This window comes from Alligator mississippiensis, chromosome 5 (assembly GCF_030867095.1).
Source record: "Alligator mississippiensis isolate rAllMis1 chromosome 5, rAllMis1, whole genome shotgun sequence".
In the NCBI taxonomy this organism is placed as follows: domain Eukaryota; kingdom Metazoa; phylum Chordata; order Crocodylia; family Alligatoridae; genus Alligator; species Alligator mississippiensis.
The window spans coordinates 158,638,661-158,652,469 of NC_081828.1; the positions used below are offsets into that span (position 1 = coordinate 158,638,661).

At 38.6% G+C, this 13,809-nt stretch overlaps 1 protein-coding gene across 3 annotated transcripts in view; it reads left to right on the forward strand.

The window, feature by feature from the left end:
• Positions 1–9,895, forward strand: part of TRA2A (transformer 2 alpha homolog) — a 39,702-nt gene extending 29,807 nt beyond the window's left edge. The window contains exons 5-8 of one of the 3 annotated variants that reach the window (XM_019497852.2): positions 6,231–6,346; positions 6,905–7,009; positions 8,232–8,299; positions 8,405–9,895. In XM_019497852.2, coding sequence (XP_019353397.1) covers positions 6,231–6,346; positions 6,905–7,009; positions 8,232–8,299; positions 8,405–8,415 — 300 coding nt within the window. In that variant the 3' untranslated portion in view covers positions 8,416–9,895. Of the gene's footprint in view, positions 1–6,230; positions 6,347–6,901; positions 7,010–8,231; positions 8,300–8,404 lie in introns of all 3 variants that reach the window. The other 2 variants (XM_014603087.3, XM_006276979.4) reach the window with 2 other exon arrangements.
• Positions 9,896–13,809: the final 3,914 nt, after the last annotated feature.

Genomic DNA, 13,809 nt, shown 5'->3' on the forward strand with positions numbered 1-13,809 from the left:
TTATATGGTCACAGAGGCAGATTTTGAAATAGTAATTTTGATGACTGTTTCTGTGGCTGTGGATCAATTTCCAAAGCAGGGTTGCAAGCTCCACAGAAAATCATATGTAGCAATTGGGCTTGCACTGGAAGTGATATTGCTGTAAAAAAAATCAGGAATGTTTGTTAAAATCACAGAATAAGCCCCTCCATTTTGGCTTTTGATGCTGCTATTCCACGATATAGCCAGAGTTGAAGGTGCAACGCCACTACAGTGAAATCAGTCATTCCTGATGAATAGGAAAAGAGAGTTCCTCCTAAAGCTCTCATGGAGTACTGTATTCTATCTTCTTCCATACCTTTTGAAGCTATCCAGAATTGCAAGACACGAAATATTACTGTTACTGAAAAGGTTATTTTAGTGGAGTTCTCACTGCTTGAACTTGGCAGTCTTATTTCACAGCTCATCCTCTGTAAAGCATGGCTGCCTCAGTTGCATGTGCCATGTGTGCTTTGCTTTGCAAAGCTTTTATGAGTGCCTTCTGCAGGCTTTTTTTCAAACCTTTACTGACCAAATTTCCATGGAATTTGCAACTAAATTCTAGTTGTGGTTTCGAAAGAAGTAATACCCAAATTCTTCTAGCTGTGAGAATATTATTTTCTGGATGTTTCTTACATGTCTTTTGGCTCTTTAAAAACACAATCTAAATCACTATATTACTGAATATAGTTGCATATACAATTAATTATATAAGTTAACATTGTTTATGTTTTGTTATATGTAATGTTTTATGTTGAACATGATAATTTATGCAGATGCTTATAGTCTGTCTGTTAAATTTAGTCTTGGATAATGGCCTGTTTTTGTGACTTGTATCTGGTCATTTAAGTTGACAGTCCCTGAATTTACCCGACTTGCAGAAGGTTCTTTCTGGGAAACATTTGTATTAAAGAGAAAAATCGGATCAGTAATAATTTTTTTTTTTTGAAGATACTTCAGAGAATTGATATTCCATCTTAAAATTATACCAGAGAAACATTAATGTATTTTTTGTGGCATACTGAAATCTTTTTTTTTTACTGAAATGTCTTGATGGATTTTCATCCTATTATTCTGGGGCTTGGTTTCTTCTTGGATCCATAATTACCACAGGCACTGTGTATCACAGGAAAAATATGTAGCAATATGTATTGTTGGCAGAAAAAAAATGTAGTACTAGAAAGCCACCTGCTTAACCTTTAGCTAAAATACATCAAGGTGCTTCAATAATAAAATATTACAAATAGATGTTTCCTCACTAGAACCTCAACTACAGTATCTATGTTTTGGTAATAAAAATATAAGAAAATGAATTGCATGTAGGACTTGGATAATTTAGGACGTTATATGGGATTAGTGGTGGCAATAGACACCATCATTGGCAGCCTAAGCAAAGGGACCCAGGAGTGTTCAAGTGTGGTTTGAATTACTTCCTGTCCCATAGAGATCATTTGTCTAAGTAAATAACAGCATATTGATTAAAACATGAAAAAGTGTGAACTTGACATGTTGCTAGATGTTTTGTCCTGTAGGTGGAGCACTTCAAAGTTATTAGTGCATCACCTTTGGCAAGTACTAATTTAAATCCCAAACGACCAGAAAAATATTCTGACTTTATTTTGTAAATCAAAACATTGAAACTAACTGCTCTCCTCCACAGTGCTGGCATGTGGGTATATTCAGAAATAAATTTTTAGTGATATTTGCTTAACTCTTCATGCTGATTGTCCAGAGTGCTTAAAAACTTAGTGTTCCACCACTACAGTCTTAAAAAAAAAAAAATCTAAACACAGAACTGTTGATGTGCTAAAATAGGTCAAAGGAGCAGTAGACCTGTGGGATTCATTCTAAAAGATAGTGAACTATCCTGAAATTCTTATTCATTGTTACAATTAACAAGTATTCAATTTTTTTAAAGTACAAAAATTCTGGTATCTAGCATTCCATATTTTTCTACCATATTTTTCAAATTCTTAAAGTCTTTTTAAAGAATAAAGATCCTTTGACAGGCTGTCTTACCACAGAAATTAAGAAACAAATTAGCATCTTAGAACAATGTATTTACTACCATAACTACCTAAATCAGAGCAGGAACCTAATTTATTGTTCAGTGGAAATTAAATCCTGAATTTGACTTGCCCAGGTTACTTTGAGAAAAGAGGCACTTTCTTCAGATATTTAATTTTGTGTACATCCTATTCAAATTGTGATGAAAGCTTTTGAACAGTGTATTGCTTTTACAAAAGTATTGTTTTTAGTTCATCTGTCCTTAGTCCTATTGTATTTTATTATCCTATCCTTTGAATTGCATGGCTTCTTTGTGGGAGTGATTACAACCTAGGAAGGTCTCTGGCCTGTTTTCTCATGATAGCAATACTTTTCATGTAAGTAATCTTTTTAGGGATTAAAAATAAATGTACAGGAATTTCCATCTGTTCCCAAAACTAATAACTGCTGTTTATGGTTTAAACATTTTATTTTTCAGGGTAATGTCCCTGCAACTATGTAAATTAAGTATGCTTTGCACCTGCCTCATTGGTTTCACAGTAGTTATTGCTCCACTAAGTTGACAGTACTTCATAGCAGTTTGAGACAGTATAATAGCTTCATATTTAAGCTGGATGGAGTTTCATTTGAAACCTACAGTATAGTTACCATAGCTGTTAAATCTTTATGAAAGACATTGACAGCTTCACAAATTACAGCTTTCCTATCTACTGCCCAGGTGCAAGACACTTCATCAGTATTAGCCTTCTCAGTATTTACCAGCATGCTTCAAACCTTTCTTGGAGGTTCTTCCTGGGGTGGAAAAGCTGACTGATACCTTGTGCCTCTGTAGAACTCTTGTCACTTAGCTGATACTTTCACCTAGAATAGCAAATATAATAACATTTTTTATGTATATATTAATCCACTAGGGTGGTGACAAAATACCAACTTGATGTTATGGTCAGTACTGATTTGTTCCAGATTTAAAACAGTACCTTAAAGCCTCATTCTTCTGCTTTCTTGTCCTCTGCCAAGTCACAGAAACATGGTCTTACCAAAAAAATGAACTTTCCCAATGGAATTTTCAGAAAAAGCTAAAAACGTGTTCTAGAATTCCCATCTTATTGTACCATTTTGTAAAGTCATTTTAATTTCAGCTTGATTACAACACAGAAGCATCTGATAGCAAATCCATATTGAAATAAAAATGGACAAATCAGCAGCTAAATGCAACACACTAAGCTTCTAAAAAGATACTGAATGGATTAACATGAATATGAAAGTTGTTTCTCTTAAATTTGGAGTGCACTGATTTTTTTTCTGTGCCCCTCCCTCATATTTTAACAGGGGGACTTTTACCCTTTTGACTAAAAAGTTTTAAACAAAATCCAGTCCCCTTCCCCCCCCCCCCAAAAAAAATTTGATACGTGGATGGTGTAAGTATCTTTGAAAATAATTTGCTTTCTACAGTGGTTTTAAATTGATTCCATTTTGTTTTGAGGAACTTTCCCAGACGGGTATTTTAATGTCTTAATTCATATGTATACTTAAAGTAAAAAGTAAATAGAAATGAATTTTGAATGCAACACCTAAGCCTAGTTGCAACAATATATACAAACTTTACCTTTTTTAAGGTATAGAAATAAACAAACTGCCATTCCCAGTGTATGTTCTATGTGTGCTGTAAGCACATGCAAACAAGTTTAATCCTGCTGTTTCACCTGTGGGTTGCACCAAAAGCAGGGAAGGGAACAAGCTTGCAAAGAAACATCTAAGTAATTTTGCAACAGTTTTTAGGTCACAGCTTCTAAAACATTGTATATATTTATTTTTCTTAGTTCTTTGATGTTTAGAGCAGAGCAGTTTGTTTTTTGTAATACATCTGTGAAAGGAATGGCTAGCAGCTGAATGAGAAGTGGGAGTGTTGGTGGGGTAAAACATTTAAACATTTTCTGGTGTCCTTTGGGGGAGTTTGCTCTTAATTTTCTTGGGGGTTGGTCTTTCATTACAAGTTGCCCCAAGACTATGGATAAGGAGCTATAAAACTAAATAATACAGCATTGATTGTGTTTTGTATAAGGGATTCAAGACGGTGAGATAGATGATACAGGCAGAGAAGGTAAACTTGTAGTTCTGCATCTCTTCCAGTAGACCTGATTTGTAAAACATCTGTTGAAGTGTAACATACTTAATAGTAGTTCTAAGACCTGCTTGTTAAAATGTCATTATTTGCTGTTATGACGCTTCTCATGTGTAACTTATTTCAAATTATATTTTCCTCCGAGAAGAGGTGCTTTTCTTTCTTGTGTTAATTCTTCAAACAAAAAAAGCTCAAAATCAGGTGAGGGGTGTTTGTATAAGAGTAGTTATTTCAGCCATATTTTTTTACTTTGTAAGATTCAATCAAGAATACTAAACCATATTTCCAGAAATGTCAGTTGTCAACTAGAAAATAATGTATTGCACCCTTTGTGCCCCCTTGAAATGTTGTTGGATTTGATGTGAGATCCCTGTTCAGTTTCGGTGTGTTCTGTTGCTGTTTGCTCTTATAGCAGAATAGCACCCTTTTGTTTCATGATGTTACTGGAATTGTCTAAAAGTAAAATTTAAGTACTAATGTTCTGCATATTTAAATGTTGAGATATTGCACATTACACTCTCATGGTTTTGTTTTACTGTTCCTGTGTATCAAACCTAGTGGCTATTTTGTCCGGTTCCAGTAGAAATCACTAGATGGCGATATAATCTAGAGTTAAGCAGCATTAGTAAAAGAGCAATCTGCATGCTCTAGTGGAGAACTCTGCGCCATGTCCAGTTTGGGGATAGAAATGCTGGCCACATTATTGCAGGGTTAGTTGCAGCCATGTTGGTCTGAGACCATAGGCAGACAAGGTTTTTTGGGTAGATGTGATATCTTTTATTAGACTAACTAAACAGTTGGGGGAAAAGTTATTTGCAAACTTTCAGGCAGTGCTGTACCTAGACTCCTGTGGTCCTGGGCAAACTTTTAGTATCGGGCCCCCATTTGCCAGAGATGATGATGATGATAATAATCATTAATTTCACCATTTTCAGGCCCCCTTTCTCTTTGGGGTCTGGGCAGCCACCCTGTTCACCCATGCCTGTGGCTGGCCCTGCTTTTGGGCACAAGCACCCTTCAAGCATTGGGAAACTGCTGCGTTATTGTAGATTTGTGTTGCATTAATTTCAGCATTAAATGATAAGGTTATTTTTTTGGTCAGGCAAGGGCCTTAAAAAAAAAAAAAAAATTCTCAATCCCGTTTTGTTTTAGCAAGTTACAATTGTAGTTGCTTTCTGTCTGCAAAAGAAAATGTTTAATTAGGGAGCAGGTTAGTGTGTTGCATTGGTCTTTGCAAACCTATAATGAGAATGCACCTTGTGCTGATTTGCAATAAAAGACCTCGTAGGGTTGCAAGGTTTTTGCTTATTTTACATGAGAAGGAAAATACCTTTGATATCAGGCAAATGAAAGGTCCGTGTTAACTGCTCTATATATGCATCCCCAAGCGCCCGTTACAGCGGAAAACTAAGTCGCGTGAAAGGGGCCAGAAGTTGTTTGCAAACATGACGAATGCCCAAATGGACTGAAGAGATCGGAACCGCCGATTCTTTCAGTTTAACTCGCTCGTCCAGAGGTTGAGTCCTGCAGAAACACCTCTCGGCTCAAGCGGAGCAAGCCCTGCCTTGCAGGCTTGGGCATGGGGTGAAGGGCCATTGTATCGATCCAGGGCTGGAGCAGGGGCTGTGCGAGCCGGGCAGGCGCGGGGCGGCCGGGGAGTGCGCTGCGCCGCCGGGGCTGGGGCGGAAGGTTGTCATTAGGTATCCATGTAGGCTGAACCCGCCATTTTATTAAGCTCTGGAGTAGGTCCTTGTAAGGGAGATGGCAGGAGGCTGGGAGAGCATGAAATGGCAGCCGACTAGCAGTAATGCGGCCATATGCACCCTAGAGGAAGCCCCCGCATTGCACGGCTGCGGAGCCGGCCCGCCCCCAGGGGCAGAGCAGGCGCAGGGGAGGATGGCGCTTGCTCCGTTCCCCCGGTGCTGCCCGAGGAGCTTGGGCACGGCGAACAGCGCTGCCGCCCGGCCCGGCCGTGGCCGCGGGGGGCACTGGCAGGCAGCGGGAAGGGATGTGTTGGCTGCGGTTCTCGGTCGCGATTCCTGCGCCGCGGCTCAGGTCAGTAAAGTGCCCGTCTCCCCTGCAGGCGATGGAGCACGCGAACGGCATGGAGCTGGATGGCCGCAGGATCCGCGTGGATTACTCCATCACCAAGCGAGCGCACACGCCCACCCCGGGGATCTACATGGGCAGACCCACACAGTAAGGAATTGACACTTGTTATGTAAATGGCATCAGATCGGCGTGGAGCAAGTATCTTAACAGCGGATGGAGTTAAACTGCGGATACTCAGCCTTTTTTACTAGAAGGGAATGGGAATCTTTCTTTTTGGTTTGGGGTTTTCCTCCGTTGGTTGGTTGATTGTTTTGGTTTAGTTACAGCTGTATCTTCTAAATTACTTTGAAGAGACTTAAGTCCTTCTCTAGTATAACTAGTATTATGTGGATTTTTCCAAAAGTCTTATAATGCCACCTGAAAAATACTGAAAATAAACTGTAAAATATCCTTTATCCATCCCAACCCTTGAACCCCATTCAATCAGTGAGAGTTAGATACCTAATACCATTGTGGATCTGAGCTTTAATGTGTGTTCCTAAGCCCAACTGAAAAGTTGGGTTATTCAGTCTGACACAAAATATTTGGGGAAGGATTGCCCCTGAAGAAAATGTTTTGACTTTCAGAGTTATCGTTTGCGAGAGAAGCAGATTTTTATACATGCATTGTACCTGTTTTGTTTGTTTGTTTTATTTTAACTAGCAGTGGAGGTGGCGGTGGTGGAGGAGCAGGTCGGCGTCGCGATTCCTACTACGACAGAGGGTACGACAGAGGATATGATAGATATGAAGAATATGATTACCGGTACAGGTAACTAGGTTTTCAATAATAACATGCTCTTCTTAAGTATAGTGTTTTTGGGAGGCACTTGTAGTACCAGCAGAAAGCTAGTATCTTTAAAATAAACTGCATGCCAAAAAATGCTTTGTAGACAGAATCTTACTGTAGATGAAGACTGTAGGGAGATTTTTTTTAAAGGTCTGCTATGTGGGGTATAATGCTTTCAGGGTTTCTGTAATTACTAGGACAAAATAACAGAAAAATTATCCCATCTTTATTTCTGTACGGGAATAGAATGATGTCATGCTGATAATGAGCTGGGTGGGAAAGAGAGTAAGATCTTGAGGGAACAGTTCCTTTTAAAAAGCACTTGGAAAGCAGCTGATGAAAAGTTATATGTGAAAGAAGTATTTGAGCAGTGTCACTCAAGTAATTGTTAAATGCTGTGGTTAGAGTAATTTGCTTTTCTAAGTGCTGGATGCAGCAGTTCCCTTCACTCTTGTTGTGTGGAGCATGAATTCCACTACCTTGCTCAGCAACGGCCTGTAAAAGGCAAAAGACTTGAGGAAAAAATCAGCATAATCAAACTTCAGCCAAGTTAAATTGGTTGGTTGCTGATGAGCAAATTTAACATCCTTTATTTTCAGAGAAGAAAGGTGGGAGAAAGGAGAGTAGGAGGAGAGTCTAATGTAATGTAGTGCAAAGATGATAAATTGGAGGGGGGAGAAATTTAAAGTTAAAATCATAATACATGTAAATAGAGGAAAATGGAAAACATGCAATATTTTAGAATAAAACAACACTGAAGGGTAAGTCCATGTCAGATACTGTTTAAAAAATCTTGTATCTTCATCCTTTGTCTGAAATGTTTGGTTATTTGTGAGGCTCTACAAGTATACACAGTCTCAAACACTGTATAAGGTAGAAAGAAGTAGTTTAACAGTGGTATTCTGAAAGCACTGTAGAATTTATTTAAAACCTCTGCTCACTGCAGGTCCATTCACAGTATCTGACAAAGTAATTTGTTACTTGGGAAAGTTCATGCCTCTCTGAACTAGTTAGCTTATAAGGTGTTGCTCTGCCCTGCCTTTGCTCATTAAATATATCATAACAAGTTACAGTCAGCATAAAAGAAAATCATCTATACAGTCCAAGGCTGTAAGACAGATTTGGTCCTTCAATACTGAAATAAGTAAATATTAAAAAAAAAAAAAAAAATCATAACCAAACTCAAATTTTATTTACTTCAAAGGAGACGATCACCTTCACCTTATTATAGCCGCTATCGATCGCGATCAAGATCCCGTTCATATAGCCCAAGTAAGTATTTGTCATCAGCTTATTAATCTGTTATACTGTATTTGAGCTTGACACATGAGAAATCGTGGATTTGATTGTTATAGTAACACTGCCTTCTCTTTCCAGGACGCTACTGAAGACCAGAAGAGGTGCAGTTGAAGACAAGATTTTTAAATACCAAGTTCAGATCTTAGCTTCCCCTTTGCCAACCTTCCCTTCCCTATGCTCCCTTCCCTGCCCACCCAGAGCTCTCTTAAAGATCTTTGGTTTATTTGGAATATCCATATTTTCAGTTGAAGTATTGCAGTTTTCCATCCTTCTGAAAATGTAATTGTTGTAGTTTTGTGTAGTTAAACATCTTAAGCAAAACTAAATAGGAAACCCAAAGTATTGATACATTTTGTAAGTCATTCTGGTTTTGTTTTTAAAACAATTGGACTCCTGCCTAATCAAATAAGAAGAGAGCAATGATATGTTTAGAGCTTGCATGTCATATGTAATATACACATTCAGATGCTTTAATATAAACCTGTTTCCACATAACTTGTTAAATCTTTCTGTTGAAATGTTTACCTGTTACTTTTGAAAAATACATTACAGCTTTGAACTTTTTCTGTAAAAACAGGTTTCTTTTAGTCATGAACCAGAGGATTTCTTGTCAAATAGTCGCTTTGAGTGTAAAATATTAAAACTGTAGAGAAAACTTTGGTTTAATTTCTTCGGGATAAAAAACAGGTTCTTGTATGCTGAAAATTCTGGCAGTGTTTTTAAAGATTTAAACTGCTACAACAGTGAACCCCATTTAGAGTTAAAATTTTTGCAAATCTGTTTTTTAATTTTTTTAATTGTATTCAGTTTAATGTTTCCCCCAAAATCAGTGCAGGAAAAAAAAATATTTATTGAACGTAGCAATTAAATAATTTGCTGTTCAAAAAAAAAAAAATCCTTTTGGTATTGCAATGATGGTCAGGCAAGTTCTAGTTTCCAATCATTTTGGAGTTAGCAGTATGGATGGAAACATTACAGTTACATAAGCCTCTTCTTCCTCAATAAAAGTTAATTCCACCCAGATGGATTTTCCTGTCGTCTTCTTTGTATTTACAGGTGACTTGGATCTAAGTCAGTGTCACTTGATTTTAAGGAAGTTGAAACTAGTGTTCATTTTGTGTTTCCAGATTCTTATTTGGCACGGTTACTTAAGGATATGAACCAATTTTCAATTACCCTGTAGCTGCTAATTTGTGCCCCTGCGTATACTAAATTGTGGAGTTTTGTCTTAAGAAGTTTTAATAATACATGCAATCCTTATGTTAACAACTGGATAAATTGTCTGTTTTAAATACCTATCTACTGGGTAAATAGTTTTTACTGTAACAAGGTTTGTATTTTTTGTTTGATGTATCAAGCTATCATCTTTCATACTAATTTATACTGTTAATAGTAGTACTAACTTAAGTATCTGATAGAATTGTTTTTAAACTAAAGTGTTCCAGTTCCATCCCTCCCTCCTGGATTGTAAATCAGAAATGAAAGCCATAATTACTCCTATGGATAACAAATGGTGACTTGTTTCTCACCTTCTGTGATCAGTAATAAATTCAGCATCCTTTCTCTTCATAGCATGGGCTGTGTGCATTAAGCATTTCGTAGGCAAGAAAATGCCTTATTTGTGATTTGCCAATAGGGGAAGAGACTTGTATTGTAAAACATGCTTTGATGACTAAATTGTTTATATGGATAAGCAATACTCCATAATAACCCTTAATATGTAGACTAGTGATCTACAGGTAATCCACAGTAATCTTAGTGTTTCATATGATCTGAAAATCTGTCTACATAATGAGGTAGAGAGAGAGTCTAAACTTGGGAAAACAGCACTGGGAGGGAAAAGTTGACTACCTCTGCATAACAAGATGGATGAAATTCTGTGTCCAGTTCAGACCCATAAGTGTTAAAAAGATCCTGAAAAAAATTGAGTATAAAGATGATATACAGAGATTAAGGGCTGGAAAAGATCTCTTACAATGAGAGATTTGGAGCACATTTAGTTATGAGAAGATTGAGGGGACTTCATTAAAGGTTATAAATATTTGGAGGGGGGGAGAAGATTCCAAGGAGGGCTCACTTAATCTAGTGGGAAATAGTGTAACAAGACTAGCTATTAAATAAAGTTAGTCAAATTAAAATAAGAATTAAGACTTTTGCAACAAGCATAATTAAACATTGAAACAACCTATCATGGAAAATGATGTCGTCTTCATTTATAAATCGTCAGATCAAGACTGGCTGCCTTGCTGCAAGTTGTGCATAAGTAATTAAGATCAATACTAGAGTAACTGGATTAAATTATCTGGATACTATTATCAAGAAGATTGGATGGTCGTGTCTGCTTTGTGGGGAAAGAACACTCTGCCTGTGCATGAAATTAGTATTATATCAGGTGGTGTACTGCTGTGTTTAACTCTTTCCCTGTATAGCTCCTTATCTGCTTTGCTCTGGGAATTGCAGCTCATTTTTGTCCATTTCTGCCTGTGAGGAAAGGCAGTTGCATGCTTTGTCTTCTAAATAGGAAACCTGTCTATGGTCCTTGGAGTGTGTGTATATGCATTCTGCTCATGTGGCTAGCACCGTCATCAGCTTCAAGTGCAGCGGGTATTTGCATACCTGCAACTGTAATATGCTTACAGCGTGGAAGCACACCATCAATAGCTTGAAAGAACAATCTACAGGAATGAGTTCTGTTGCTTTCCAAGTCTGAGACATCTTTAAGATGATGAGACCTGAAGAAGAATGTGTTGCATTTGCAAGCTTGTTTAAATCTATCCCAACCGTGCAGTTGGTCCAGTAAAAGATACCACCCACAAAAATCCTTGTTTCCATGCATATTTCTTGGACCATCATGGCTATAACATCATTCAACACTATCAAAGGGAGTACTAGCAACGGTTTTTTTTCACTTGAAGCTTGGTTGCTGTACCTAGGATGTTGCAAGATTTAAAAAAGAAGCTTTCACCTATGCTACAGTCTGCACATTAAGTAACAGACAGACTAGGAAGGTTCTATATTGTAGTAGTATACTCATGATTTTTTTTTTTTTTTTAGTTAACTACTTATACAGGCCATTAATATTTTATGTCTAGTCAAAATAGTACTATATAGTATGAAATAATACTAAGTCAACACTAGTCTTGCTTGGATAACTTTAAAAGTAACACATTAAAGATACCTATTACTAGCTAACTATAAAAGTTTACATACTTCTGTTCCTCCTTGTATTTAATTCATTTTGTTTTATCTCTAGTACATGAGCAGGGTCAGAGCAATTTGAAGTGAGCATCTCCAAAGAAATAGTCTTAAATCATAACAAAAACTTCAGTAAATGCCAAGCTTCATTCATCTATGTCATGTGCTCTAGAAAGATACTTAGGTTAACAATAGTATTATGGACCAGATGTTTAAACATAGACTGAATTCTTCATGGATTTTTGCCTTGCAATTTTTGGGCCTGAAATTTAATTTTTCCTTTAAAATAATCCAAAATTGTCGTATTATTTTTTTTGCTCATTTTATATAAGGATCCTAGAACAATTTAAAAAAATTTAGGTTATGCATCAAGCACACCCTTCTTTTAAGCATTAGCTTGACTAATATGGTAGCATAGGTAAAGAAACTAGGGGTCAGTGATGTTCAGGGACAGTTGTTTAATAGCAAAACAGTGAAGAAGTACTATTTGGTTTGCCAGAATGAACAACCGAAGAGATTGATTTGTTTCCCTGTGCATCGGATTATTCTGTTGTACTCAATGGGTGCATCTACATGTGCAATTAAGCCAAAGAAACTCTAGTGCTTACTGCACTGGAGTTTTTCCTCCAGGGTGCTGTGTTTACACATGCACCTGGGAGCACAGCATGTTGAGCTGGGTTGAAGCAACCCCAGCTGGCTGGGGGCGTGGGGGCTAGCCTGCTGGCCCAGGCTTCTCTGACCTGGCTCAACATGCTGTGGAGGGGCTGGCTGGGGCACAAGGATGCTCCGGTGCAGGGCTAGGCAGGCAGCCCCTTCCCTGAAGCACCTTCATGCCCCAGCCACCCCTCCAGTGTTTACAAATGTGTTGTTGCAGAGTAAAAACCTCTGAGGATAGTCCTTGTAAGATACAAGGACTATCCTGCAGAATTCATTAGTTTACTCCTGCTAATACCACTGCAAATGTGGACATGCAATGTTTACTGTGGAGCTAATTAGTTGGCTCAGCAGTAAACAGCTCTCAGATGTACCCAGTAACTGGTAGTTTAGCAAGTAGGTATGATGTGAATTGAATACTTTGAGTGAGATTTGATTGCAGAGTCTCTGGGACTTGTTTCTGTTTTATATAGTGTGTATAAATGCAGAACTCAGACCAGTGATTCTCAACCAGGGTGATGCAGTGCCCCAGAGTGCCTCAAGATCCTTTTAAGGGTGTTGCAAGATCCTGTTCAATATTAGCGCTGTTGGGTGTTTAAACACCCGTATGTGATTTGCAAGATAAAGATAAGAGCTTTATAGAGGAATCCATAGTGTCAAAAGTATTCTGGAACCTGTTTTGGCCTTTCTGAGTTCTTTGCAACAGAAAAATTGCTCTATTATTTTTCTAAGGGTTGCACTGACAGATTTTTTGGGCCAATACTGGTGGCTGATTTTTAATAAGCCATATCGGCCGATACTGATTTAATTGCTGATATGCAGCTGGGGTCTGGCTGGTAAGTCTGTTGTGGGGAAAAGGGCGAGGGGGAAGGGAAGGGATGTTGTGGGGGGCAGATCCAGACCCCTGCCGTGAGGGAGGGAGTGGGGCAGGGGCAGGTACTGCACAGCCAGGGCAGAGCATGGGACAGAACTGTGAATGGTTCTTCTGGGGGGGTGCAGGGCAACTTCCAGTGCTGCATACAGCCCGTGAGAGCATGAGAGGGCATGTGCCCCTGGATCTGCGCACAGAGTGGAGCAGGCTGCTGCTGGGGGCAGTGCTGGGCTCTTCCTGGTGGGGGAGCTGGGCCAGGCTGTGTTCAGGGCAGGTGGCTCTCCCCCTGCACCCCGACCCTCAGAGCAAGTGTAAGGACACCCTTGCATGTCAAGAGGAGAATGTTTAAACAGTAAGAGGATTCAGATGACCTCTGTGTTCTGGAGGGCAACCATGGCTTAAGTAGTTATTTTTAAATCCTCTCTGTCATAGAAATGATAGAAAATTTGTGTTGGAAGGGGCTTCCAGAGGTAATCTAGTCCAAGCCCCTTTCTGAGACGGGAGCCATCCCTATCAAAACCAACCTATACAAACTTATCTAATCATTAGCAAACTGTTATGGTAGTGTTTTTGAATAATAAGGATTTGGGAGCTTCATGTAATAGGGTAAGCAGCCTAAGTGACAAAGGATGCTGGGCACTGAAGAGTACTCTTATGATTATTTCATAAGCCTATACTGTGGTTCAGACCTTATATTCCACTTACTGAGATTCAGATCCCAGTTAACACCTGGCTACTGTTTATAGCAGGGTATTAACCAGGG